Genomic DNA, 27,217 nt, shown 5'->3' with positions numbered 1-27,217 from the left:
AGACCCCCTGCAGGAACGTGCGCACCTTAGGAAGACGTGCTAGACGCTTCTGAAAAAACACGGATAGTGCCGAGACTTGCCCTTTAAGGGAGCTGAGCGACAAGCCCTTTTCCAACCCCGATTGCAGGAAGGAAAGAAAGGTGGGCAATGCAAATGGCCAAGGGGATACTCTCTGTGCAGAGCACCAGGGTAAGAAAATCTTCCACGTTCTGTGGTAGATCTTAGCAGACGTTGACTTCCTAGCTTGTCTCATTGTGGCTACGACTCCTTGAGATAATCCTGCGGACGCTAGGATCCAGGACTCAATGGCCACACAGTCAGGTTCAGGGCCGCAGAATTCTGATGGAAAAACGGCCCTTGGGACAGTAAGTCTGGTCGGTCTGGCAGTGACCACGGTCGACCGACCGTGAGATGCCACAGATCCGGATACCACGATCTCCTCGGCCAGTCCGGGGCGACGAGTATGACGCGGCTGCAATCGGATCTGATTTTTGCGCAGTACTCTGGGCAAGAGTGCCAGAGGTGGAAACACATATGTGAGCCGGAACTGCGACCAATCTTGCACTAAGGCGTCTGCCGCCAGAGCTCTGTGATCGCGCGATCGTGCCATAAATGCCGGGACCTTGTTGGTGTGCCGAGACGCCATTAGGTCGACGTCCGGCACCCCCCAGCGGCAACAGATTTCCTGAAACACGTCCGGGTGAAGGGACCATTCCCCCGCGTCCATACCCTGGCGACTGAGGAAGTCTGCTTCCCAGTTTTCTACGCCCGGGATGTGAACTGCGGATATGGTGGATGCTGTGTCCTCCACCCACATGAGGATTCGCCGGACTTCCTGGAAGGCTTGCTGACTGCGCGTCCCTTCTTGGTGGTTGATGTATGCCACCGCTGTGGAGATGTCCGACTGGATTCGGATCTGCTCTCTTTCTAGCCACTTCTGGAAAGCTAGTAGGGTAAGATACCCTGCCCCGATTTCCAGAACATTGATCTGAAGGGTGGACTCCTGCTGAGTCCACGTCCCCTGAGCCATGTGGCGGAGACAAACTGCTCCCCACCCTGACAGACTCGTATCTGTCGTGACCACTATGAGGTGGGAATAAGCCACTATTGCAGATAGTCCTCGGCCGTCTGGGAAAGGGAGACTTTCCTGTCCAGGGAGGTTGACTGCCCGTTCCATTGGCGGAGAATGTCCCATTGCAGTTGGCGCAGATGAAAATGCGCAAAGGGAACTGCCTCGATGGCTGCCACCATCTTCCTTAGGAAGTGTATGAGGCGCCTTAAGGGGTGCGACTGGCCTTGAAGGAGAGACTGCACCTGTCTGCAGTGAACGCTGCTTGTTCAGCGGAAGCTTCACTATTGCTGATAGAGTATGAAACTCCATGCCGAGATACGTTAGTGATTGAGTCGGAGACAGATTTGACCTTGCCAAATTGATGATCCACCCGAAAGTCTGGAGAGTCTCCAGCTTAACATTCAGGCTGCGTTGGCATGCCTCGAGGGAGGGTGCTTTGACGAGTAGATCGTCCAAGTACGGGATCACCGGGTGTCCCTGAGAGTGCAAGACTGCTACCACTGCTGCCATGACCTTGGTGAACACCCGTGGGGCTGTCGCCAGACTGAATGGCAGAGCTACGAACTGAAGATGTTCGTCTCCTATCACAAAACGTAGAAAACGTTGGTGTTCCGTAGCAATTGGCACGTGGAGATAGTCATCTTTGATGTCTGTTGAGGCAAGGAAGTCTCCTCGAGACATTGAGGCAATGACGGATCGGAGGGATCCCATCCGGAACCGCCTGGCGTTCGCATGCTCGTTGAGCAGTTTCAGGACCAGAACAGGACGGAAGGAACCGTCCTTTTTTGGAGCCACAAAGAGATTGGAGTACAAACCCTCGCCCTCGTTCCTGAGGGGGACAGGGATCACCACTCCTTCTGCTCATAGAGCGTCCACCGCCTGCAGCAGGGCATCTGCTCGGTGGGGGGTGGGGCCGTTCTGAAGAATGGAGTCGGAGGACGAGAACAGAACACTGTCCTGTGCACGTGAGCACAATGTCCGTCACCCACCGGTCTGTGACCTGTGGCAGCTAAACGTCGCCAAAGGCGGGGGAGTCTGCCATCAACCGCGGATGCGGAGAGAGAGAGAGAGAGCTGAGAGTCCTGAGGAGGCCGCCTTGGTAGCGGTTCCTCCGACTGCCTTCCTTGGGCGTGATTGAGCCCGGCCGGAATCTGACCCCGTCTGAGGTTTTGTAGCCCTTTTGCACGAGGACAATTGGGACCTGCCGGAGCTTGGGAAGGACCGAAACCTCGACTGTACTTTTAGGACAGTATAAACAGGGTAAGTCGCAGTGCAGACATTGCGGGGTTACGGACGCCTCTGCGGTACAGATGTCCCTGTGCTCAAGGCCAGCTGCGCAAGAACAGCTGAAAAGGTTAGGTTGCCTATACGGCTGTGGATGCCGGAGCAACCGACACGCCGATAGCTTCCTAGACAGATTTCAACCAGAGTCCATCTGTCTGTGAATGGCATCTTTAAGTGAAGCCCCATCTCCAGTGCAACTATGGCTCTAGATGCAAGCCTGGAGATTGAAGAATCCACCTTTGGACCCTGGGTCCAGCGCTGACCACGTCAGGGGAAACGGGATAACGTGTATCCTAAAAAACGTTTGGAGAAGACGCTTATCTGGTAAGCGTGGTGTTCCTGGACTGCTTCTCTGAAGTCAGCGTGGCCAGAAAAATACTCAATATCTGTGTGAGATACTGAAAAAGGACTTCTCCTGTTCGTCTCCTATCTCCACTGGGGGAGCTGAGGGAGAAAGATCCAACCTTCCATTGATGGACGGTATAGGATCATTCCGTATGGCGTTACCACCCGGTGTATCCGGATTGAGAGCGATGTCAGGATCAAAGCCCTGAAGAGCTGCCTTTTGGTCAAGTAGATTGCCCATGGCCTGTCTGGACTGCAAGTCTCTATATTATGACTACTCCGTCCCTGTCCATGGACAGGGTTGACAGGTGGTTTCTTTGGCCACGACTAGTAGAGACCCCGGCAGACGAAGTGCTAGAGACCCCGGCAGACGACGTGCTACAGGGAAGCAGGCACCCAATGGGACGGTGTCATGAACAGCATCCCATGTAGTAAAAACAGCACTGAAAATCTGTGTTGCTTTTTTGCCGCTGCCGACTAGCTATCTAGAAGTATATAGCCAAGATTGGTGACCGTACTGCAATGTATAGCATACAGGCATAAAGTACAAATGACCACTGCAGCACAAGCAATACAAGCAGCATAGAAGCCTGTGCCCTGGCACCCCTGCTCTTCTGCTGCTGTATACTAGTCATCTAGGGGAATATAGCCCAGAAGAGTGACCCTACAGTGCAATGTATAGCATACAAGCACAAGTACAAATGAACACTGCAGCACATGCAATACAAGCAGCATAGAAGCCTGTGCCCTGGCACCTCTGCTCTTCTGCTGCTGTAGACTGGTCATCTAGGGGAATATAGCCCAGAAGAGTGACCATACAGTGCAATGTATAGCATACAAGCACAAGTACAAATGCACACTGCAGCCCATGCAATACAAGCAGCATAGAAAAAAAAAAACCTGTGCCCCAGCACCCTTGGTTTTCTGCTGCTGTAGTCTAGCCATTCCAGGAGAATATAGCTAAGACTAGCGACTGTACAGTGCAATGTATAGCATATAAGCATAAACACAAATGAACACCTCAGTCGTGCAATACAAGCAGCCTAGAAAGCCTGTGCCTTAGCACACCTGCTTTCCTGCTGCTGATGTGTCGCTCCCCAAGCGGGCATATAGCGACCTATGCAGTTAAAAACAACACATGTACACACTGCAGTATATATATGTGTGGTCAGCACTATGTGTGCCGCTTACCGCCCGCCTATAAGCGGGTGTATGGTCGCCACCGTCCTGCCTGGTTGCCGAAAGTCCGAGCTCGGACTGCAGTAATGGCTGCCGGCTTCTTCCCCAGCTCGTGTGAGGAGGGGCGGGCCATGGGCGTGCCCCAAGGCAGAGCGGGAATCCGGCGTCCGACAGTGTGCAGTGAGAGGGCTGGAGCATGTAAATAAGGCTCCAGCCCTCGGCGCTGCTGATTGCTCAGCGCCTGTCCCCTTCCCTGAGTGACAGGGAGGGGGCGGGAACGAAGCGGCACTAGGCCGCAGAAGCCGGGGACTGGATTTATAAGCGCCGCCGCCGTAAAAGCGCGGTCGGCGCCCAGTCCCCGGCGAACTACAAGTCCCAGCCGCGCCGCCGCTCCCGGAGCGTCCGGCGCGGTAGTTCCCAAAACACAAAGTCACTCAGCAAAGCTGCAGTGACTGTAACCCATTACTGTCCCCGGCGCACTAGCACACCCAGCAAGTCTGGAGTGTGCTGTGTCCGTGTGACCGGGGACACAGAGTACCTGTAATGGTGCAGGGCCATGTCCCTGAACGGTACTCCAGCTCCGTATCCAGCAGGTTCAAATGGGTCTGTGGATGGAGCCCGGCGTCAGAGCTTTGAGGCCGGCAGGATCCCACTTCCTCAGAGCCCCCCAGGGGGATGTGGAAGGAAAGCAGCATGTGGGCTCCAGCCTCCGTACCAGCAATAGGTACCTCAACCTTACAACACCATCAACGGGTGAGAAGGGAGCATGCTGGGGGCCCTATATGGGCCCTCTTTTCTTCCATCCGAAATAGTCAGCAGCTACTGCTGACTAAAATCTGTGGAGCTATGCATGGATGTCTGACCTCCTTCGCACAAAGCTTGAAAACTGGAGAACCCGTGATACCACGGGGGGGTATAGCCAGAAGGGGAGGGGCCTTGCACTTTTTAGTGTAGTGCTTTGTGTGGCCTCCGGAGGGCAGTAGCTATACCCCAATCGTCTGGGTCTCCCAATAGAGCGCTGAAGAAAGGGGACCCTGCGTCTCCATTTTAGGAGGACGGGGTCTGAGACCAGATGAAGAATCCTCTGTGAGCTTTGCTGAGCGAGCCGTGGCAGCAGAAGCGCCCTGAGAAGGGGGCTGATGCATGCTCAGCAGTGTCCGGGACCGCTGTCCCCTGGAGAGAGGGATTCAAGCCAAGCCGGGGGTTCAGCCACAGGAGCCGGAGCAGCCGGAGGGACCACTGGGGATGAGCTTCCAGGCTGCGGCACCACTATGTTAGAGCAGGCATCACAATGTGGTTATGTGCTCGGTACAGGCAGTACGAGTCTACATGCAGTGCATATTAAGAACAGCCTTGCAGCTTTGCTCTGATGTGAGACATGCTGCAGAAGTGGGGGCTCTGGCCAGAATGACCCCCAGCAGAGTATATAAACAGAGTATATAAGCAGGTCCACAACCGGAGGTTGTGGCTTGCCAGACCGTTTACATAGAGACATCTCTGTGCCCTCCAGATCCCCCAGCCCAGGCCCCCAGTGTCATAATGTGGTTATGCAGACATGCATGAAAACGCTGGTAAAATGGCGCCGGAGCGAGGAGAGGGGGCGGGGCCTACTCAGAGCGGGAAGGGCAAATTAGGTATACAGGGGAGGGAATCTTTCCTCAGTGAGGAGTGTCCCTTCCCTGTGCTGAACAGCCGCTGGGCGGAGCCACACTGTCCCTCTGCATGACTGACATGCAGGGGTAGAGAATCGAAACTAGGCCTCAGGCGAAGCCGGGGCCTAGATTTAAACATGCGGCCAGCGCGCAGGCACCATCGGCGCGGTTCTCCAGTGAAAACTGGAGAACCGGCCGGAAATGTTAACACAGTCACATAACACACTCTCCCCCACAAATAAAGTACAAGGGACCCCTGGAAAGACCACTTTCTGTGGTAATAACGTCTCAGTACTTAGCTTGTGAGACGCAGGGCCATGTCCCTGAGGGATGAGTACTCCGTCCAGCAGGATCCATACGGGCTGCGGATGGAGACCGGTCTCCTGCGAGGCAGGGAGAACAGTGTTGGCTCCCACTTCAAGCCAGAGCCCGAGGGGATGGTGAAGGAGCGCGGCATGAAAGGGCTCCAGCCATGAAATCAACCTTAACAACACCGCCGACACAGTGGGGTGAGAAGGGACATGCCGGGAGTCCAGGCTTGGACCCGCTTTTCTTCAAACGCTTCCAAAAATGAAAATCAGATGAGAATGCATGTGTGGATGTATGCCTCCTGAACACAAAGCATTGAACTGGCTGTATTTGGTGATCCAGGGGGTGTATATGCTAGGAGGGAGGAGCTACACTTTTTAGTGTAGTACTTTGTGTGTCCTCCGGAGGCAGAAGCTATACACCCATGGTCTGGGTCTCCCATAAGGAACGATGAAGAAAAAGTTGTGATCATGGTATTTTTGACTTAGTGGTCTTATTATGACCCATGACTACGTTTCCCCTGGTTCTCCTAGTTTCAGTTTATATATTTGGGGTGTAGTCATATCACAATGCTATATTTGGTTTTACATCTTACCCTCCCTCGCTTAATTTATACGTGCCTTCCCATATCTGCCCTGCAGCCAGGGCTTCTATTTTTGTATCAGGTCTCTAGTCGGGTCTTCTGTCCGCTATGCCTCACGTAGGGCGTGATGTGCATCATTGTTATGCGTTATGTCACATGCCTGGACTTAGGTACATTGTACCTCGTGTGACCTAGAAGTGCCTAGTGACAGGAACACCCAGCCAGAATTGGCCGGGGAACTAGTGATGTGTCGGTCACGAACGATCCGACACAAAAATCCGGCTCCCTGAAGTGACCGACAGGAGCCGGATCACTAATGAGAGCCACTAAAATATCTAAACGGCTCTTTTCGCCGCTGAAACCCCGCCCACCCACGGCGAATCTCCGCCTACTCAACAATCTAATTGGTCATTTGTAAGTGGGAGGGGTTTAGCCACGGGTGGGCGGGGTTTTGGCGACGTTACTATAATCTTAAATATGTGTTCACCTGGGATGAACACATATTTAATAAGGAGCCGAGAACGATCTGAAAGATCCGGCTCTTTTTGGCGAGCGGAGCCACGGGAACCGGATCACTAAAAAGAGCCGGACTGCCCATCACTACGGGGAACAAGAAAGAAGAAACAAGATGGATAAGCTGATCAGACTGGCGGTGGTGGGAAAGGTATGAGTGTTCCATATAAATGCCGCTGTCCGTGACTGACAGTAGCATCTAAATGGTTAACAGCCAAGGTCCAGCTGATCTACACAGCCGTCATCTGTGTCTTACAGCCAGGTGGGGTGAAGGGGGGGGGGTAGAGCTCGGCTCCGGAGCCCCTACACATATGCAAACAGCTTCCTGAAAGGTTTATTCACTTCCCAATGTGGGAAAGAGTTAGAGAAACTCCCATCTGGGACATTTATGACGTAGCCATAGAATATGACAAAAGTGTCTGATTGCCGCAGGTCCCGTATCTATCTACAAATCGCTGCAAACAAATAATCGTCAGTTTTCTGAATTCTAACAGACATGACTGCTTGATGGCAAGTAAAAAACTAACCACTGAAAAGAGGTTAAAAAAAAAATAAAAAAATAAAAAAAATAAAAAAAAAAGGCTTTTTTAATAATATATGGTCTCAGGACGGAATATTAGGAAGTATACACAGACACCTTCCCATTACAGTATGCCGCCGCCTCCTCCTATTCACTGTCCAGTCTCCGGCTGATGGATAACTGCAGCAGGAGCCTCCCCCTCTTGTCTGTAGTAGGACAGTAAGATTGTTAAAGGGGTTGTCCGCCTTTAGAGACAAGTTTTCTTTCTTTACTTAAAAACATATAATTAGGGCTAAAATTATTTTTGCAATTCGGTTTATGTATCACCATGTGCAATTTATAGCCTCTGGGTTGCATGGTCTATTGCGGACGGCAAAATGAGTTATCCAAGAATCATTCAGTGAGCTCATCCTGCAGTATTATTGGTGATTTGGTCACTCTCTTTATTTATATTTGGGATGACAGATCACGTCAGAGCTGAAATGTGCAGGAAAACTGAATGTGACTATAAAAGTCAAAAATCAGATCCACCTCCCTGGTAACAACGCCCGCCGTATTTGTCTCACCCAGTAAATCCATGCACAGTTCTGCATCGATCCTGCCGTCTTCCGTCAGGGCGCCGAACACCAACCCGTCAGCACCATGGATTTTTGCCAGGCGGATGTCAGCCTTCATCACTTCCATCTCTCGGTCGGAGTAGAGGAAGTCTCCTCCCCGCGGCCGGATCATCACATATACCGGGATCTGCACATACTGCTTCACCACCTGCAATAGACCTGAAAAACGGAGAAGATGTTGGTGCGGGCGAATATTCTCATCTGTGCAGCCTCATCCCTTCCCAAATATTGCTGAAGAGTGGGACACAAAGAACATAGGACATGTACACAGAAAATTACAACATCTGTAAACCTATTGCATTACTTATCTTGTACTGATCCTGAGTTATACTCCGGAGCAGCAATCACAATTCTACAGGTGTCTTTATTGTGAGTGTCTCTCTGGAGTAATAAGATAATGCAGGAAAAACAAAAGGTCACTGAATTACAAGAGCTCAGCTCGACTGTTAAGGATGTGTCCAAGATCAGGCTTGTCCACTGTCTCCTATACCAACCCAAAGAATAGTGAGCGCAGCTCTGGAGCACAAAATACAGTGACGACTGTTCAACACAAGATAAGGAATGCAGAGGTGAGAGACTGCAGCACAATCAGAAGAGAATCGATTCAAACCTATATCAACTATAAATTAAAGGGGATCTGTCAGTAACATCAACCCTCCTAAGTCATTTACATGGTCATTTAGGTCATAGGAAGCTGAATTAAATGACACCTTGATATCTGCAATCCGATGTCTTATTCCAGAGAAATCAGTGTTTTTCTTATATGTAATTGAGCTGTTAAGATCTATAGGCCGGACATAGATCTTCCTGAGACTCTGCCTCCACAGATTATTATAACTGAAAGGAGGCGTATTCCGTCTGAGACATGTAATGACTGACAGCCTGCTCTCCTGATCTCACTATAGAGCTGTGTGTGATTTTAAGGGCTCGGTTCCACTTGTGATTAACACGGACGAGTGCAATCAGACAAAACATCAGATTGCATCAGTGTTAATCAGCAGTGTCCATATGCGATTCTTTTCTAATGCCATATCAGCATGAGAAAAGAATTGCAACATGCTGCCCTTGGTAGTGAGTCTTGGCTCACACGCACCCATAGAAGTGTGCGTGTGTGTGTGTGTAACATCGAACTGCATTCGGATGTCATCCAAGTGCAGTGCAATATTCGGCGAGACAGGTCATGGAGGGGAGGGAGAAAGTGCTCCTTCCCTTTTCTCTGCAACTGTGATCTGATTGCAAGATTGGATCACAGTCAAATGACCCTCACCCTCGCAGCAGAGCCTGAACCAAGAGGCTCATTAGGCCCGTTTCAGACATCCGGCATTTCGCCGGATCCGGCACGCATTCAGTACAGTACATTCATTTATAGTGAAAGCGCGACACCATGCGGTTGTGTGCTTCATTTGTCCGCATGGTGTCGCGCTTCCACTATAAATGAATGTACTGTACTGAATGCGTGCCGGATCCGGCGAAATGCCAGATGTGCGAAACGGGTCATAGCATGTTGCTTCCAATGCTCTTGTATTGGAAGCGAAACGCAAGTGCAACTAAGGCCTAACTGACACATCTGCAGGTTCCTCTCAGCTTCCATCACACAGGCACAGTGCTGCAATACAGCAGAGCTGTGAGAGCTGCAGCAAATGTGTTTCTTACGAGAGAGTTCAGCTCTGCTGTATTTGCTACATGTCACACGGATTACGCCTCATTTTATTAAAGATAATCTCTGGAGGCAGATTCTCAGAGAGATCTATGTCCAACCCATAGATCTTAACAGCTCATTTACATATTAAGAAATCTGTGGATTTCTTTGAAATAAAACAACGGATCTCAGATATCAAGGTGTCATTTTATTCCATATGACCTGTGTCCATATAGACAATTTAGGAGGGTTGACCCTACTGACAAATTCCTTTCTTTTAATGACATATCCCAATAATGTACAAGATTAACAAAACTCCCTTTAGGCCCTGTGCGCACGCTGCAGTTTTTACTGCTGCCTTGCTGCAGAAAATGTTCATAATCTTTCTGCAGTCATTCCCCAGCAAAACCTATAGTAAAAAAAAAAAAAAGGTTTTCACCAAGTTTTGCCTCATGTTTTCTAGAGCAAAAAGAATTGCATGTCCCTTCTTTTCCGCAGGTACCTGTGTTTTTTGCCATTGATAATGGGCAAAAACCGCAGGAAACAGCCCGCGGAAAAAACGCGGCAAAACCGCATGCGGTTTTCGGGTTCGGTTTGCTGCGTTTTTTTACCGCAGGTGCGGTAATCTTTCAGAGGGTCCAGAATTTTCTTAAGAAAATTCCATTTTCTAGTGCGCACAGGGTTATGGGTCCCAGAGGTCATACCAGAACCAATCAGGAAGTGATATCAGGTCGGACCAAAACTGGTTTGTGCCTCATTGGACAAAATTGTGGCTTAGCGGGAAAGGGAGTTGTCAATGCAACCCCCCCCCCCCCCAACTGCACCAAATCGTAAGAGCGAAAAAGGTGGTAGGAAATCAACCAAAAGTTGTGTAAAGTTAGACAAAAGTGTCTAATGATGTAATAATATGGACTATACTGTATCCCAGCATGCAATGTGTTACATTTTAGGATTGTCTGCACACTAAGTTTTTTTGTTTTTCTTTAGCTGGAATTCTCCAAATGCCTCCTTAGTGGACAGGATCAATAAATCTGCCCGGCGTCAGATCACACCAAACACAACAATACTTTCAGAACTGTGTACAGCGCACCTATAGTCGGGGTGATGCCTCCTTCCAGTAAGCTGGCGCACAGCTCTATACGTCCCGCACCTGGGGAGAAAACAAAGCTGAGGAACCTGTAGGCAAGGAAAATCCCATTCCCCAAAATAAATGAATAATGTCCGCACCCCCCCACCTTACCTCCCCTCTCAGCGTTCACTGCAGACTCCACAGAATCTACACAGACTTCCATAAGGAATCCCTGATCCGCCATCTCCCTGCGGAATAAGATGAGAGACGGCGCATGTGAGAGTCCGGGGGGCGCAAAATAAACATTAGGAACATGAAGAGTTAAAGATGATAATAAAATAATTGTAAAACATGAAAGCTGCAGCCAGAAGCCATAAGGGCAGGTAATGGGGACGTGTATGGGGGCGGCACCGGGCCTCAGGTGGGAAGTAACGCAAAATCCTTGCTGCATCATGGGTAATGAACCAACTGCAGGTCCCGCTACCACAGCTGCGTGAGGCGTCACAGTGCAGGGGGTTAGAAGGTTTATTGGCGTCTGACAGACACCAACAGCGCAGGAGGGAAAGAGCTGCAACAGTGTAACAGCAATACTAGCCCCGCGCTGCTCCGCAACAGCGATACTAGCCCTGAGCTACACCGCAACAGTGATACTACACCCCGCGCTACGCCACACAGTGATACTACACCCCGCGCTACGCCACACAGTGATACTACACCCCGCGCTACGCCACAACAATACCAACCCTCGCGCTACCCCACAACAGTGATACCAGCCCCCGCGCTACACCGCAACTGCGATATTAACTCCCGCTATGCCCCAACAGTGATACCAGCCCCCACGCTACACCGCAACTGCGATATTAACTCCCGCTATGCCCCAACAGTGATACCAGCCCCCACGCTACACCGCAACTGCGATATTAACTGCCACGCTACGCTGCAACAATACCAGCCCCCGCAACAGAGATACTAAGCCCTCAGCTGTGTCTCAATAGTGATACTAGCCCACACGCTATGCCACACAGCAATATTAACTCCCGCGCTACGATGCAACAAAGATACCAGCCCTTGAGCTATACCGCAACAGCAATATTAATTCCCGTGCTACGCCGCAACAATACCAGCCCTTGAGCTATGCCACAACAGCAATATTAACTCCCGCGCTACGCGGCAACAACACCAGCCTTCGCGCTATGCCGCAACTGCGATATTAACTCCCATGCTATGCCGCAACAATGATACCAGCCCTCGGGCTATGCCGCAACTGCGATATTAATTCCAGTGCTACGCCACAACAATGATACCAGTCCCCGCGCTACACCACAACTGCGAGATTAACTCCTGCTCTATGCCGCAACAGCGATACTAAGCCCTGAGCTACGCCACAACAGTAATACTAGCCCCCGCGCTACGCCGCAACAGCGATACTGACCCTAGAGCTCTATTGTAACAGTGGTATTAGCCCCAGCATTACATTGTAGCTGAGGAATTAACCCCTGCATTACATCATAATAGTGATAGTAATTCCAGCATTAACCCCTGCTCTGCCAGGGCCACCCAGGATGTCTTGGGCATTGCACCAGCATTCTCCAGTGTATGTTTCCACCTAACCCTTGCAATCTGTATGGTGACACATGACAAGGACATACAGGGGCAGTCACCCACATCCTCAGCGCGGCTCACACACACACTGCATGTTTACCTCCCTGGATCACCATCCCCCACTCCCTACCCAACCACAACACCCACTGGCCTCTGATTGGTTACCCGTCCATCTCGTTTCCTTCCGGTTTCACGCCTTTCCCGTTCGGATTGGTTATCTAAAAGTCAGTGTCGCCACTGATTGGCTCTCCACAGGAATCCTTATTTCATTGGTTCTACGTCTGACAGCAACGCTCAGTGATTGGTCAGACTCCTGTCTCGTGTGTTTTGAAGCTTTCCTTGCGGCGCCATAATAGTGTCAGCTGCGTGACTATTCCGGAGCGGGGAGCGGCCGCACTACGCTCCTGAGCAGCTCGGACTTATTCACTCTGTGGCTACGCAGAAGCGAACCTGACGCTTCTTTACGTTCCCTCCTGACGTAACGCGTTACGTGATGACGTATTATCCAACATGGCTGCGCCCATGAGTGACATTTTGGTCCTCACCGGTGAGCAGCCATATCTGCAGGGGGAATGTAAGTGTCCGCATCTGAGTGCTGCGTGTATCCGCTGACGAGAGCTGTGACATTGCGGGTTGTGTTGAGTCCCGTCCTGTATGTAATGTATGTCACCTGTTACCGGGGCTGATACCTGTCTGTGATAGCAGCACCGCACAGCTCAGTCTCCTCAGTATGGGGGCGTCAGTGCTGTCTAAGCCCCTGCAACGCGACGGAAGTGTTTGGTTGCTATGGGTAACTAATCAGGATAATGCTTTCATTTTCTAAATGACATTTAAAATTGAGAGCTGGAATCTGATTGGCTGTATAATTGCCACGAGTTACCCTGGAGACAGGTTTGATCATTCACTTCCAATAACTTTTATGGCTGTGATTCTGCTGCAACATGTGAAGCCCCTCTCCACTCCCCCAGTAATCCTAGCGGCCCCTCTCCACTCCCCCAGTAATCACAGCTGCCCCTCTCCACTCCCCCAGTAATCCTAGCGGCCCCTCTCTGCCCTCCCTATAGCCACAGCGGCCCCTCTCTGCCCTCCCTATAGCCACAGCGGCCCCTCTCTGCCCTCCCTATAGCCACAGCGGCCCCTCTCTGCCCTCCCTATAGCCACAGCGGCCCCTCTCTGCCCTCCCTGTAGCCACAGCGGCCCCTCCCTGTAGCCACAGCGGCCCCTCTCTGCCCTCCCTATAGCCACAGCGGCCCCTCTCCACTCCCCCAGTAATCCTAGCGGCCCCTCTCTGCCCTCCCTATAGCCACAGCGGCCCCTCTCTGCCCTCCCTATAGCCACAGCGGCCCCTCTCTGCCCTCCCTATAGCCACAGCGGCCCCTCTCTGCCCTCCCTATAGCCACAGCGGCCCCTCTCCACTCCCCCAGTAATCCTAGCGGCCCCTCTCTGCCCTCCCTATAGCCACAGCGGCCCCTCTCTGCCCTCCCTATAGCCACAGCGGCCCCTCTCTGCCCTCCCTATAGCCACAGCGGCCCCTCTCTGCCCTCCCTATAGCCACAGCGGCCCCTCTCTGCCCTCCCTATAGCCACAGCGGCCCCTCTCTGCCCTCCCTATAGCCACAGCGGCCCCTCTCTGCCCTCCCTATAGCCACAGCGGCCCCTCTCTGCCCTCCCTATAGCCACAGCGGCCCCTCTCTGCCCTTCCTATAGCCACAGCGGCCCCTCTCTGCCCCCCCACCACAATAGTCACAGCAGCCCCTTTGTTTTCCCCCTCAGGAATCACAGCAGCTCCTCCCCCACAATAGTCACTGTGGCCCCCAGCCGCTTCCCCACAATAGTCACAGCAGCCCCTCTGCTCCTCCACAATAGTCACAGTGCCCCCCCCTCGTTCCTCCCACAATAGTTCCAGCAGCCCCTCTCCCCCCCTCCACAATAGTCACAATAGCCCCTCCCCCTCCAATAGCCACAGCAGCTCCTCTCTGCTCTCCCCACTACTCATTTCGGCCCCTCTCTGCTCCCTCCCCCATAGTCGCAGCGGCCCCTCTCCACTCCTCTCAATAGTCGCAGCGGCCCCTCTCCACTCCTGTCAATAGTTCAGCAGCCCCTCTCTGCTCACCCCAATAATCACAGTGGCCTTTTTCTACTCTTCCCAGTAGTCACAACGGCCCTTCGCTGCTCCCCCCAATGGTCACAACGGCCCCTCTCCACGGCTCCTGTTCGGTCCCCCCAATAGTCACAGCGGCCTCTCTCCACTCCTCCCAGTACTCACAGCAGCCCCTTTTTGCTCCCCTCAGTAGTCACAGCGGCCCCTCTTCACTCCCTCCAGTAGTCACAGCAGCCCCTTTTTGCTCCCCTCAGTAGTCACAGCGGCCCCTCTTCACTCCCTCCAGTAGTCACAGCGGCCCCTCTTCACTCCCTCCAGTAGTCACAGCGGCCCCTCTTCACTCCCTCCAGTAGTCACAGCGGCCCCTCTTCACTCCCTCCAGTAGTCACAGCGGCCCCTCTTCACTCCCTCCAGTAGTCACAGCGGCCCCTCTTCACTCCCTCCAGTAGTCACAGCGGCCCCTCTTCACTCCCTCCAGTAGTCACAGCGGCCCCTCTTCACTCCCTCCAGTAGTCACAGCGGCCCCTCTTCACTCCCTCCAGTAGTCACAGCGGCCCCTCTTCACTCCCTCCAGTAGTCACAGCGGCCCCTCTTCACTCCCTCCAGTAGTCACAGCGGCCCCTCTTCACTCCCTCCAGTAGTCACAGCGGCCCCTCTTCACTCCCTCCAGTAGTCACAGCGGCCCCTCTTCACTCCCTCCAGTAGTCACAGCGGCCCCTCTTCACTCCCTCCAGTAGTCACAGCGGCCCCTCTTCACTCCCTCCAGTAGTCACAGCGGCCCCTCTTCACTCCCTCCAGTAGTCACAGCGGCCCCTCTTCACTCCCTCCAGTAGTCACAGCGGCCCCTCTTCACTCCCTCCAGTAGTCACAGCGGCCCCTCTTCACTCCCTCCAGTAGTCACAGCGGCCCCTCTTCACTCCCTCCAGTAGTCACAGCGGCCCCTCTTCACTCCCTCCAGTAGTCACAGCGGCCCCTCTTCACTCCCTCCAGTAGTCACAGCGGCCCCTCTTCACTCCCTCCAGTAGTCACAGCGGCCCCTCTTCGCTCCCTCCAGTAGTCACAGCGGCCCCTCTTCGCTCCCTCCAGTAGTCACAGCGGCCCCTCTTCGCTCCCTCCAGTAGTCACAGCGGCCCCTCTTCGCTCCCTCCAGTAGTCACAGCGGCCCCTTTTTGCTCCCCTCAGTAGTCACAGCAGCCCCTCTTCACTCCCTCCAGTAGTCACAGCGGCCCCTCTTCACTCCCTCCAGTAGTCACAGCGGCCCCTCTTCACTCCCTCCAGTAGTCACAGCGGCCCCTCTTCACTCCCTCCAGTAGTCACAGCGGCCCCTCTTCACTCCCTCCAGTAGTCACAGCGGCCCCTCTTCACTCCCTCCAGTAGTCACAGCGGCCCCTCTTCACTCCCTCCAGTAGTCACAGCGGCCCCTCTTCACTCCCTCCAGTAGTCACAGCGGCCCCTCTTCACTCCCTCCAGTAGTCACAGCGGCCCCTCTTCACTCCCTCCAGTAGTCACAGCGGCCCCTCTTCACTCCCTCCAGTAGTCACAGCGGCCCCTCTTCACTCCCTCCAGTAGTCACAGCGGCCCCTCTTCACTCCCTCCAGTAGTCACAGCGGCCCCTCTTCACTCCCTCCAGTAGTCACAGCGGCCCCTCTTCACTCCCTCCAGTAGTCACAGCGGCCCCTCTTCACTCCCTCCAGTAGTCACAGCGGCCCCTCTTCACTCCCTCCAGTAGTCACAGCGGCCCCTCTTCACTCCCTCCAGTAGTCACAGCGGCCCCTCTTCACTCCCTCCAGTAGTCACAGCGGCCCCTCTTCACTCCCTCCAGTAGTCACAGCGGCCCCTCTTCACTCCCTCCAGTAGTCACAGCGGCCCCTCTTCACTCCCTCCAGTAGTCACAGCGGCCCCTCTTCACTCCCTCCAGTAGTCACAGCGGCCCCTCTTCACTCCCTCCAGTAGTCACAGCGGCCCCTCTTCACTCCCTCCAGTAGTCACAGCGGCCCCTCTTCACTCCCTCCAGTAGTCACAGCGGCCCCTCTTCACTCCCTCCAGTAGTCACAGCGGCCCCTCTTCACTCCCTCCAGTAGTCACAGCGGCCCCTCTTCACTCCCTCCAGTAGTCACAGCGGCCCCTCTTCACTCCCTCCAGTAGTCACAGCGGCCCCTCTTCACTCCCTCCAGTAGTCACAGCGGCCCCTCTTCACTCCCTCCAGTAGTCACAGCGGCCCCTCTCGGCTTCCCTCAATAATTACAGCGACCCCTCTTCACTCTCCTCAATAATCACAGTGGCCCCTCTCTTCTTCCCCTCCACTAGTTCCATCAGCCCCTCTCCGCTCCTCCCAGTAGTCACATCAGCCCCTCTCCGCTCCTCCCAGTAGTCACATCAGCCCCTCTCCGCTCCTCCCAGTAGTCACATCAGCCCCTCTCCGCTCCTCCCAGTAGTCACATCAGCCCTCTCCGCTCCTCCCAGTAGTCACATTAGCCCCTCTCCGCTCCTCCCAGTAGTCACATCAGCCCCTCTCCGCTCCTCCCAGTAGTCACATCAGCCCTCTCCGCTCCTCCCAGTAGTCACATCAGCCCCTCTCCGCTGCTCCTTCCAGTAGTCACATCAGCCCCTCTCTGCTCCTTCCAGTAGTCACAGCGGCCCTTATCCTCTTCCCCTCCACTAGTCCCATCAATCCCTCTCCGCTCCATCTAGTGAGTCCCAGCAGCCCGGTCACCAGAGCAGATTTTCTAGTCAACGTTGCAACTAGTTTTTGTTTAGCCCCCGACTAGAGGAGACCAAATCTTGTCATTACTGGAGCTGAGGGGAACACTAGCCTGCCATTCAATATTCCCACTCCTACACAATGTACTGAGAATTTCTCCCTAGGGGGTAACATTGGGTCTTAAACATCCCAATATCTTGCAATTGAGACGGTGTATGCACCAGAGAGGAGGATGGACTGAGAGTCTGATTATTTCATTTTTTTTCTCTTTATAGGTGAACTTTGAGGACAGTTTATGAATTTGTATTGTCTGAAGTAACCAAGGATGCTTTTTTTGAGTCTTCGCTCCAGTCTGTCCCACTATAGAGTGCAAGCTGTGCGCCTCATTCACTCAACAGGAGGAAAGGTAAATGCTCCTATGGATTATTACCGCTATGTATTTTACCCTCCCGTCTATATATTTGGTCTGCAGGATACGGGATGCCAAAATGTTGGCGATTGATTGGTATGAAAATGTGTTCCTGCATTGTTAGGATGTATCGATGTCAGCGATGGGGTCCTCTGCTATGAGCCAAATGGGTAAAGAGGCTCGGGAGGAGATTAGCTGGCATGTAAGCGTTAATTTCAGCATCTCCTCTGTATTAGAGCCCCGGCACTCAGTGGAAGCAGACGGTGCAGAGAAGATGGAAGAGCAGCGTGGTGTCCGAAGCCGGTGCTCAGTCCAGAGCTGTGGGGTCGGTGCCGAACTCTGCTGCTGAACGAGTCATGGGCCGCTGGCTCCTTGCTTGCAGCGGTATGGTGGCCGGAGCTGTGATCCTGGGGGGAGTAACTAGGTAGGTGCTATCTTGAAGGTCAGAGGGCTCCTATTATCAATTACTACTGTAAGCTCCTAGGAGTCTGTGGACACCGGGGAGACGTCTTCAGCTTATGCCGAGATTGCAGGGCGGTCACACGAGCTCCACACTAAAATGACTTTGAGAATAAGAAGAATCCTTTAATTAAATATTATATGTTGCAAATCTTAATTGTGTTCCTCTGGTGCAATGTTGGGTGATCGTCCTAACGCCGCTCAGGCTCTAGACATATTAAGTTCAGGACGATAACCCGTGTCGACCCTGCACTGGCATCTGCCCTAGCTGTCCCTACACTTTCAAGGAAAAAGAAATGATTGTACTTGTACTAAAAATCAAGTGTTTTCCCACTTTTTGTTCCGAAGGTTAACAGAGTCCGGACTTTCAATGGTCGACTGGCACCTGGTCAAAGAAATGAAACCACCAAGAACGCGGGAAGAATGGGAGGCCGAGTTTCAGAAATACCAGCAATTCCCAGAATTCAAAATGTGAGACAACTCCACAAACTAGAAATTGTCAGGAATGGCTGGTCGGGGTCTGAGTAGTCAGGCATCCAGAGAACTACTGTTTCCATTTCTCTTGAGACTGTAATCGAGGGACCCGTCATGTGCAGACAAAAGGGTTCCTGGGACAGGAGGAAATAACTAACAAAAGCTGAGAGCATAAATCAAGACTAGAAGTTACCTCCTATCCATAGGGTCAGGGATAGCTTCTGATCGATGGGGGTCCGACCACTAATTCCACCAAAGATCCCAACAATGGAGCAGAGGTGCAGCATGTGCCCCTGCACTCTATTCATTCTCAATGGGACCACTGGATGCAGCTGAACTCTGTCCTTGGCTAATCTTCTGCAGTCCCATTAGAATGAATGAAGTAGAGGTCCAGATGCTCAACATGCGCTCTTCAAAGCCCCATTATTGGGTTTGGTGGGGTCCCCACAGGTGGACCTACAGAGATAGGGAATAACTTCCCAATCTAATGGATACGCAATAACTTCCAAACTCAGCACAATTGCTTTAAAAGAAGTCTATGAGCAAAAAATGACTATTCATACCAAGCACAGTGCACCCTTGGTGTGGCCGAACAATTCAGTGCACCTTCCCACCTACTTGATTTCCATCTCCACTGTTCTCTGGCTTCTGTAATACCAGAGCTGTCGATCAAGGAATATGAGGCGGAGATGGTAAGAAACAGGTAGGTGGGAAGAGGCACTGAACTGCTCGGCCACAAGGGTGCACTGTTGTGAATGTCATACGAGTGGGTACTGGTGTGGAGCTCCCTCTGGTGGCCAGGAATGGTAATGAAGCTGAGTTGGAATCTGTGATTCAGACAGGTGATGGAATTAATTGGGAATCCAGGAAATCCTATTGCATATCAGCCTAGTTTATTTAGAAGAACAATGTGTGCCTGGCGGTCGCCAGTGATAAATGTTCCTGCCTGCTTCTGAAGATGGCTGGGAGTTTTCCTTTCTGATTTTCCCATTTATTTGGTGCCTGAATCTACTCCAGATAAGTTTACTGTTTCTGTGCTTAATTGCTGGATTTGCACTTAAGAGTGTTTCTGCCTATTCCATTTGGTTCTGTGTTTGGTTTCTTGTATGTGAGGATCTGTCTTTCTGTGAATCAAAAAGGTCAGTGGAGCCTCTGTTAGGAGTCTCGACACGGAAAATAGCCAGATATCCCCCCAGTAAGGACCTAGCCTATCCTAAAAAGAGCCCCTCCTTGGCTAGGTCCTTCCCGGAGGGATATCTGGCTATTTTCCGTGTCGAGACTCCTAACAGAGACTCCATGGACCTTTTTGATTTGCATACTTCCCAGGGGGGCAATGCACCTAGGATTTCACTGTGTTGAGGGCCTTTGTTGGCTCCCCGAGATCAGTGATTGTTTTGTCTTTCTGCTTTTGTGAGCCGGGCACTTCCTCCAGCAAGAAAGGGAGCTTGCTCCCTGGTCAGTTTTGGATTATTTGCACTTTAGAAAATTACTTGTTCTGTGATTTTGTTTCTTCCCATTATATCTGTAGTTCTGTTTAAAGTGTCAAGCACAAGAGTACCTGATATAGTGGGGGAGAGTCCGTGTGGTCTCAGTATTTTTTATTATCAGGAGATTGGTATTTTTTCAGGGTTTTTTGTTTGCTGGCTGCAATCAGTTATCTGTCCTGTCCTATCTAGTAAGTCGGGCCTCAACTTTGCTGATCTATATTTTCTATCTGTGCATTGTATTTTCTTACATCACCATTGTTGCATGTTTGGGGCTTGCTATTTCTTTGGGGGCTGCTCTGAGGCAAGTTGGGGTTCCTCATTTCTATCTTTGGGGTGTGGCAGTTTTCTCAGGCAGTGATGAGGTGTCTAGGTGTGTTGGGGGCATCCCACTGGTACTTCTAGTGTTGTCCGATAGATAGGGGATTGCGGTCAGCTTAGTTTCCAACTACTCTTGTGGTTCTAGTTTTTTCCCTATTAATGGGATTTTTCGTGATTGTCCACGGTTACCAGATCATAAGAGTGCACCGAGTGCTTGTGCATGGTTTAAACAGTCATTTTGTGTTGATAGTCTCCTTATTTTCCTCTAATTTCTCGTGGAAATGTGTAAGTAAACCGAAAACTGTCTGTTACCGTTCCTCTTGTCAGTTAAGGGTGTCACTGTATAATCAGTGCTCACGGTATCGGACTGTGTAGAGATACACCACAATAACAAGGGCAATGGTATTATGTGTTATAGGAGGACCTCTATGTCCATGGCCGGCTCTAGAACGATCACTTACAGCCAATCTAACACCTTTTTTCGCTTTTCCCTTTAGTTTAAATCACGACATGACCCTGAATGAGTTCAAGTTCATCTGGTACATGGAGTACTCCCATCGTATGTGGGGCCGGGCGGTGGGCCTAGCTTACATATTGCCCACTGTTTATTTCTGGAGGAAGGGATGGTTTACCCGGGGAATGAAGGGAAACGTGCTGTTTCTGTGCGGATTTGTTTGCTTCCAGGTAAAGACTGAAGGGCAGAGATAAAGTAGTGGTCGCCTTCCCGGCGCAGAGATCTTGTCCCCCTGATGATTGTATCTGTCTCCTTCCAGGGGCTGCTGGGCTGGTACATGGTGAAGAGCGGATTAGAAGAGAAGCCGGACTCCTACGACGTGCCCCGTGTCAGTCAGTACCGCCTGGCCGCACATTTAGGGTCTGCACTGGTTCTCTATTGTGCAAGTCTTTGGACAGGATTATCTCTTCTTCTGCCCAGACATAAGGTATTCGTGTTATTGGATTCTCTGTCTCAAGACGTCTTCTCACATTTTCTTCCTCTCTTCTCTACGTGGTCTGTGTCGGGTGCGGCAGATCTCACCTAAGTTGAAATTCGCTCTCTGCAATTTCACTGAAGGACCCGATTCTGTAGTGGACAAAAAAAAAAGATAGGAAATGAACAGGTTACAGATCCAATTGCTTAAGGCTGGGGGCGCTGCAGGAAGTGCTTGGTCTGAAAATTTGCAACTTTTGAGGACCCCCTTCTATAGGTCATTCCCTGATATACCAAGGTCAAGTGGAAGCACCAATTTTTTTCATTTAAAGGGAACTTGTCAGGTCCAATATGCACCCAGAACCATGAGCAGTCCTGGGTGCATATTGCTAATCCCTGCCTAACCGTCCCTGTAGATTAAGAGATCTTTAGAAAAAGGATTTTTAAAGATCTTTTACCGTATGCTAATAAGCAAGGGCAGTAGCCCCCTGGGCGTTCGTTCCCCGGCCAGTCGCCCCTCATTACCCCTGTGGGCATGCTAACATACTAATGAATACGCAGCATCACACGATGATCTCACTCGCCTCTCCGCCGCTATCGCTGGATTTCGGCTCAGTGTGCATGACCCCAGAGTTCGGGTCATGCGCACTATGAAGCCGGGTGTACGCATCCTGGCTTCAAATTGAAGTAGTGTGGGGAATACACCGTGGGAGGGGACACTGTGGGGACATCATAGTGTGTAGGGGGACACTGTGGCAGGAGGCATTGTGGGGACATCATAGTGTGTAGGGGGACACTGTGGCAGGAGGCATTGTGGGGACATCATAGTGTGTAGGGGGACACTGTGTCAGGGGGCATTGTGGGGACATCATAGTGTGTAGGGGGACACTGTGGCAGGAGGCATTGTGGGGACATCATAGTGTGTAGGGCGACACTGTGGCAGGAGGCATTGTGGGGACATCATAGTGTGTAGGGGGACACTGTGGCAGGAGGCATTGTGGGGACATCATAGTGTGTAGGGCGACACTGTGTCAGGGGGCGTTGTGGGGACATCATAGTGTGTAGGGGGACACTGTGTCAGGGGGCATTGTGGGGACATCATAGTGTGTAGGGGGACACTGTGTCAGGGGGCATTGTGGGGACATCATAGTGTGTAGGGGGACACTGTGGCAGGGGGCATTGCGGGGACATCATAATATGGCTGGGGGTGATAGACTTGTTTTCAAACTGTGAGGCAACACTAAGGGGTTTCATTAGGAGTACAATTTCTATATGAGTGTACAAAAGGTCCCCCTTCCCTGTCCTTCAGAGTTGGGAGAAATGCACCAAAATCCTTATATCTGTCCACTGGCTGCATGTAGCAGGGATCTTTCACTTCACAGCGTCAAATCTCATCAGAAAATCTCACATTGCACTCGGATCAATGTTATTCAATAAGGGAGAGAGATGGTCTGCTTTTTTCTCATACAGATTCTGGATGAGCAAAAAGTCGCAACATGCTGCGTTTATCAGCGAGAGATGTGTCACTCGCACCCATACAAGTCTATGGGTGCGAGTGCAACATTCAACTGCACTTGGATGACATCCGAGTGCACTGCGATAATGGGGGGATTAATCCCTCCCTCTCCTGCACAGCTGTGATCCGATCGCAGGATCGGATCACAGTTGCATAACACTCGGCTCACGCTGGCAGCACAGCTGGAGCGGCGGCGGAGAGGTGAGTGAGATCATCGTGTGATGCTGCGTATTCATTAGCATGATAGTACACCCACAGGGCGTGCTAACATGCTAATGAGGGCTAACTAAAGCCCAGGGGACTAGTGCCCTCGCTCATTAACATACGCCAGAAGATGTTTAGAGATCTCTTTATCTATGCTAGTGTATACAGGGACAGTTAGGCAGGGATTAGCAATATACACCGGAACTGACCGTGGTCCTGGGTGCTTATTGCCCTTGATAGGTTCCCTTTAAATTTAAGAGATTCTGATTATCCAGTTATTTTGTTACAACATAAATATATATTATATATACTTTTTCCTTACACAGTTCATTGAAACCAGTCAGCTGCTGAAGCTGAGGAAGCTCACACACTGGACGGCCGGCCTCGTCTTCCTTACGGCGCTTTCAGGTACGTGTCATATAAAGTGTGTAACAAGTTGTCATTTATTTAAAGGGAACTTGTCTGGTGATTCTTGCCTCCAACCATGGGCAGCATAATTCGGGGACTGGCTTCCTTGTGTCGGATATCAACGCATCTCTCTCCCTGGATTCGGTTTGATTGACAGGTCTCGACCCTATTCACAGACACCTATAAATCTTGATGACTGGTCTTCACATTCAGGAATAGGAAAACGTTTTCTTTGTCAATAGATTATGCAATATTAAAGGGAACCTGTCACCAGATTTCGGGCCTATACGCTCCGGCCACCACCAGTGGTCTCTTATATACAGCATTCTAACATACTGTATATAAATAGAGCTGTGGAAATAGAAGCGCAGATAGGGTATTACCCCAATAATATGAGGGGAGGGGAGTAATACTCACCAGATATAGTTGTGTAAGTCACAACTCCTTTACTAGCATGTAAAAATAGCATGTAAAAATGTGATCCAGGCTGCAGCCCCCCGACGGCAGATAACAGAGAAAAGTAGAGAGGGGTGATATGCTGCGCCAAAAGATCACTTGTAATGTCAGATTAACATGTCTTTATTATTGGCATAGGTCTACGCGTTTCAGGAGCTCTGCTCCCTTCTTCAGGACCGACAAATTTGATGTTTCTTTGATGCTTGTCGGTCCTGAAGAAGGGAGCAGAGCTCCTGAAACGCGTAGACCTATGCCAATAATAAAGACATGTTAATCTGACATTACAAGTGATCTTTTGGCGCGGCATATCACCCCTCTCTACTTTTCTCTGTTAACATATTGTATATAAGGGCCCAGGCCACTGTGTAGAACGTAAAAAACACTTAAACGGTTGCTGCAGTGGCGATGGGTCATATGGGCGTCTCCGGGTACAGCACCTCCTCTTTCGGCCATCTTTGTCATCCTTCTTCTGAAGCCTGGGTGCATGACGCATCCTACGTCATACACACTCGCCGGCATTCAGGTCCTGAGCAGGGCAGATCAAAGTACTGTAGTGCGCCTGCACAGGATCAGCGAGTGTGGATGACGTAGGATGCGTCATGCACCCAGGCTTCAGAAGAAGGAGGACAAAGATGGCCGAAAGCGGAGGCACCAGAGAACGGGGACACCCATCCGACCTGTCCGCATCGCCACTTAGGTGAGTATTATAAAGTGATTTTTACGCTCTACACAGCGGCCTGGGCTCTTATATACAGAATATCATAATGTTGTATATAAGAGCCCACTAGTGGTGGCCGCAGCTGATAGTCGCCAAGTCTGGTGACAGGTTCCCTTTACAGGTTATGTACACCTTATTTTCTTTATCGTTCCTTTGGGAGACCCAGACCATGGTTGTTTAGCTTCTGCCTCCGGAGGACACACAAAGTACTACACTTAAAAGTGTAGCTCCTCCCTCTGAGCTTATACACCCCCTGGTAGCCAGTCCTAGCCAGTTTATTGCTTTGTGTCAGGAGGCATACATCCACACATGCATTCTCATCTGATTTGTTTGACTTTTGGAAAGAGTTTGAGGAAAAGCGGGTCCATGTCTGGACTCCCGGCATGTCCCTTCTCACCCCACTGTGTCGGCGGTGTTGTTAAGGTTGATTTACAAGGCTGCAGCCTTACATGCCGCGCTCCTTCACCATCCCTTCTGGGCTCTGGCTTGAAGTGGGAGCCAGCACGGTCTCCATGCCTGGCAGGAGTCCGGTCTCCATCCACAGCCCCTTGAGGATTCTGTTGGACCGGAGCACTCATCCCCAGGGACATGGCCCTGCGTCTCAGCAGCTAAGTACCTGAGACGTTTATGTTGGGGGTCCCGATTCTTTATTGTAAGGGGAGAGTATGCTGTATGTGATTGTATTAACTTTTCCGGCGGGTTCTCTAGCTTTTGCCTGAGAACCGCGCCGATGGTGCCTGCTTGTCGGCCTCGCCGCTTAAATTTAGGCCCTGGCTTCGCCGGAGGCCTAGTTTCATTTTCCTGCCCTCGCATGTCACTCATGCAGAGGGACAGGTTCGGCTCCTCCCGGCGGCCGTTCTACACAGGGGAGGGACACTCCCCACTGCTGGGGCGTCCCTCCATCCCTGCAGGTCTCTATAGCCCTCCAGTTCCCGCTCTTTTATAGGAACGCCCTCTTCTCAGGCAGAGTTCACTCTGCTCTTTGACATCCTGCATTCTGCATCTCTGCTGAGGTGCTGCGACTGGGGGACCGGGCTTCGGGATCTGGAGGGCACACAACACCGCGCTCAGCGGTCTGGTAAGCCACAGCCGGTCTCCGGTTGTGGACCTCTGTATATTCTCCCTGGGGTTCATTCTCTGCAAAGCCCCCACTCCAGCAGCATGTCTCACACAAGGAGCAAGGCTCCAAGAAGGGAATTTTGTTTACTTACCGTAAATTCCTTTTCTTCTAGCTCCAATTGGGAGACCCAGACAGTGGGTGTATAGCTACTGCCTCTGGAGGCCGCACAAAGAACTACACTTAAAAGTGTAAGGCCCCTCCCCTTCTGGCTATACACCCTCCCGTAGGAGTACGGATTCCTCAGTTTTAGTACCAAAGCAAGAAGGAGGAAAGCCAATAACAGTTTCAAAAACAAATTCAATCCGATAACTAGATCGGAGAACTTAAGAAACAACGTGAACAACATGTGCACCCGAAAAAAACGAAACCCTAAAAACAAATAGGGCGGGTGCTGGGTCTCCCAATTGGAGCTAGAAGAAAAGGAATTTACGGTAAGTAAACAAAATTCCCTTCTTCTTTTTCGCTCCTAATTGGGAGACCCAGACAGTGGGACGTCCAAAAGCAGTCCCTGGGTGGGTAAAAAGATACCACATGAACGGGCTGTCATACAGCCTCTTCCTACAGGTGGGCCACCGCCGCCTGAAGGACCCGTCTACCTAGGCTGGCGTCTGCCGAAGCGTAGGTATGCACTTGATAGTGTTTGGTAAACGTGTGCAGACTCGACCAGGTAGCCGCCTGGCACACTTGCTGAGCCGTAGCCTGATGCCTCAACGCCCAGGACGCACCAACGGCTCTGGTAGAATGGGCCTTCAGTCCAGATGGAATCTGAAGCCCAGCAGAACGGTATGTGTGAAGAATTGGTTCCTTGATCCACCGCGCCAGGGTGGATTTGGAAGCTTGCGATCCCTTATGCTGACCAGCGACTAGGACAAAGAGCGCATCCGAACGGCGTAGAGGCGCCGTGCGAGAAATGTAAATCCTGAGTGCTCTCACCAGGTCCAACAGATGTAAACCCTTTTCAAATTGGTGAACTGGATGCGGACACAAAGATGGCAAAGTGATATCCTGATTGAGATGAAAGGAAGAAACCACCTTGGGAGAAAACTCTGGAATTGGACGCAGTACTACCTTGTCTTGGTGAAACACCAGGAAGGGAGATTTGCAAGATAACGCCGCCAGCTCGGACACTCTTCGAAGAGATGTGACCGCTACAAGAAAAACTACCTTTTGTGAAAGCCGAGAAAGGGGAACCTCTTTCAAGGGCTCGAAAGGCGGCTTTTGAAGAGCAAGGAGAACCTTGTTCAGATCCCAGGGTTCCAATGGCCGTCTGTAAGGAGGAACGATATGACAAACTCCTTGGAGAAACGTGCGTACTTTAGAAAGCTGTGCCAAGCGCTTCTGAAAGAATACGGATAACGCGGAGACTTGACCCTTAAGCGAGCTAAGGGACAAACCTTTTTCCAACCCAGACTGCAGGAAGGAAAGAAAAATTGGCAATGCAAATGGCCAGGGAGAAAACCCTTGAGCCAAGCACCACGCTAAGAATATCTTCCACGTTCTGTGATAGATCTTAGCTGAGGATGGTTTTCTAGCCT

The 27,217-nt window shown here is 51.5% G+C and overlaps 2 protein-coding genes across 5 annotated transcripts in view; one reads left to right on the top strand and one right to left on the bottom strand.

The window, feature by feature from the left end:
* The window catches only part of CUTC (cutC copper transporter), a 49,700-nt gene extending 36,918 nt beyond the window's left edge, over nucleotides 1-12,782 (bottom strand). The window contains exons 1-4 of one of the 4 annotated variants that reach the window (XM_075348423.1): nucleotides 12,550-12,782; nucleotides 10,954-11,030; nucleotides 10,804-10,863; nucleotides 8,024-8,233 (exon numbers count right to left, since the gene is read on the bottom strand). In XM_075348423.1, coding sequence (XP_075204538.1) covers nucleotides 8,024-8,233; nucleotides 10,804-10,863; nucleotides 10,954-11,030; nucleotides 12,550-12,557 — 355 coding nt within the window. In that variant the 5' untranslated portion in view covers nucleotides 12,558-12,782. The other 3 variants (XM_075348426.1, XM_075348424.1, XM_075348425.1) reach the window with 3 other exon arrangements.
* COX15 (cytochrome c oxidase assembly factor COX15) overlaps nucleotides 12,768-27,217 on the top strand; it is a 37,725-nt gene continuing 23,275 nt past the window's right edge. The window contains exons 1-7 of the mRNA XM_075348422.1: nucleotides 12,768-12,958; nucleotides 17,461-17,591; nucleotides 17,831-18,018; nucleotides 18,402-18,524; nucleotides 20,830-21,016; nucleotides 21,106-21,273; nucleotides 23,307-23,388. Coding sequence (XP_075204537.1) covers nucleotides 17,511-17,591; nucleotides 17,831-18,018; nucleotides 18,402-18,524; nucleotides 20,830-21,016; nucleotides 21,106-21,273; nucleotides 23,307-23,388 — 829 coding nt within the window. The 5' untranslated portion in view covers nucleotides 12,768-12,958; nucleotides 17,461-17,510. The remainder of the gene's footprint in view (nucleotides 12,959-17,460; nucleotides 17,592-17,830; nucleotides 18,019-18,401; nucleotides 18,525-20,829; nucleotides 21,017-21,105; nucleotides 21,274-23,306; nucleotides 23,389-27,217) is intronic.

This window comes from Anomaloglossus baeobatrachus, chromosome 5 (assembly GCF_048569485.1).
Source record: "Anomaloglossus baeobatrachus isolate aAnoBae1 chromosome 5, aAnoBae1.hap1, whole genome shotgun sequence".
Taxonomy (NCBI): domain Eukaryota; kingdom Metazoa; phylum Chordata; class Amphibia; order Anura; family Aromobatidae; genus Anomaloglossus; species Anomaloglossus baeobatrachus.
This window is presented reverse-complemented; position numbering and strand designations above follow the sequence as displayed.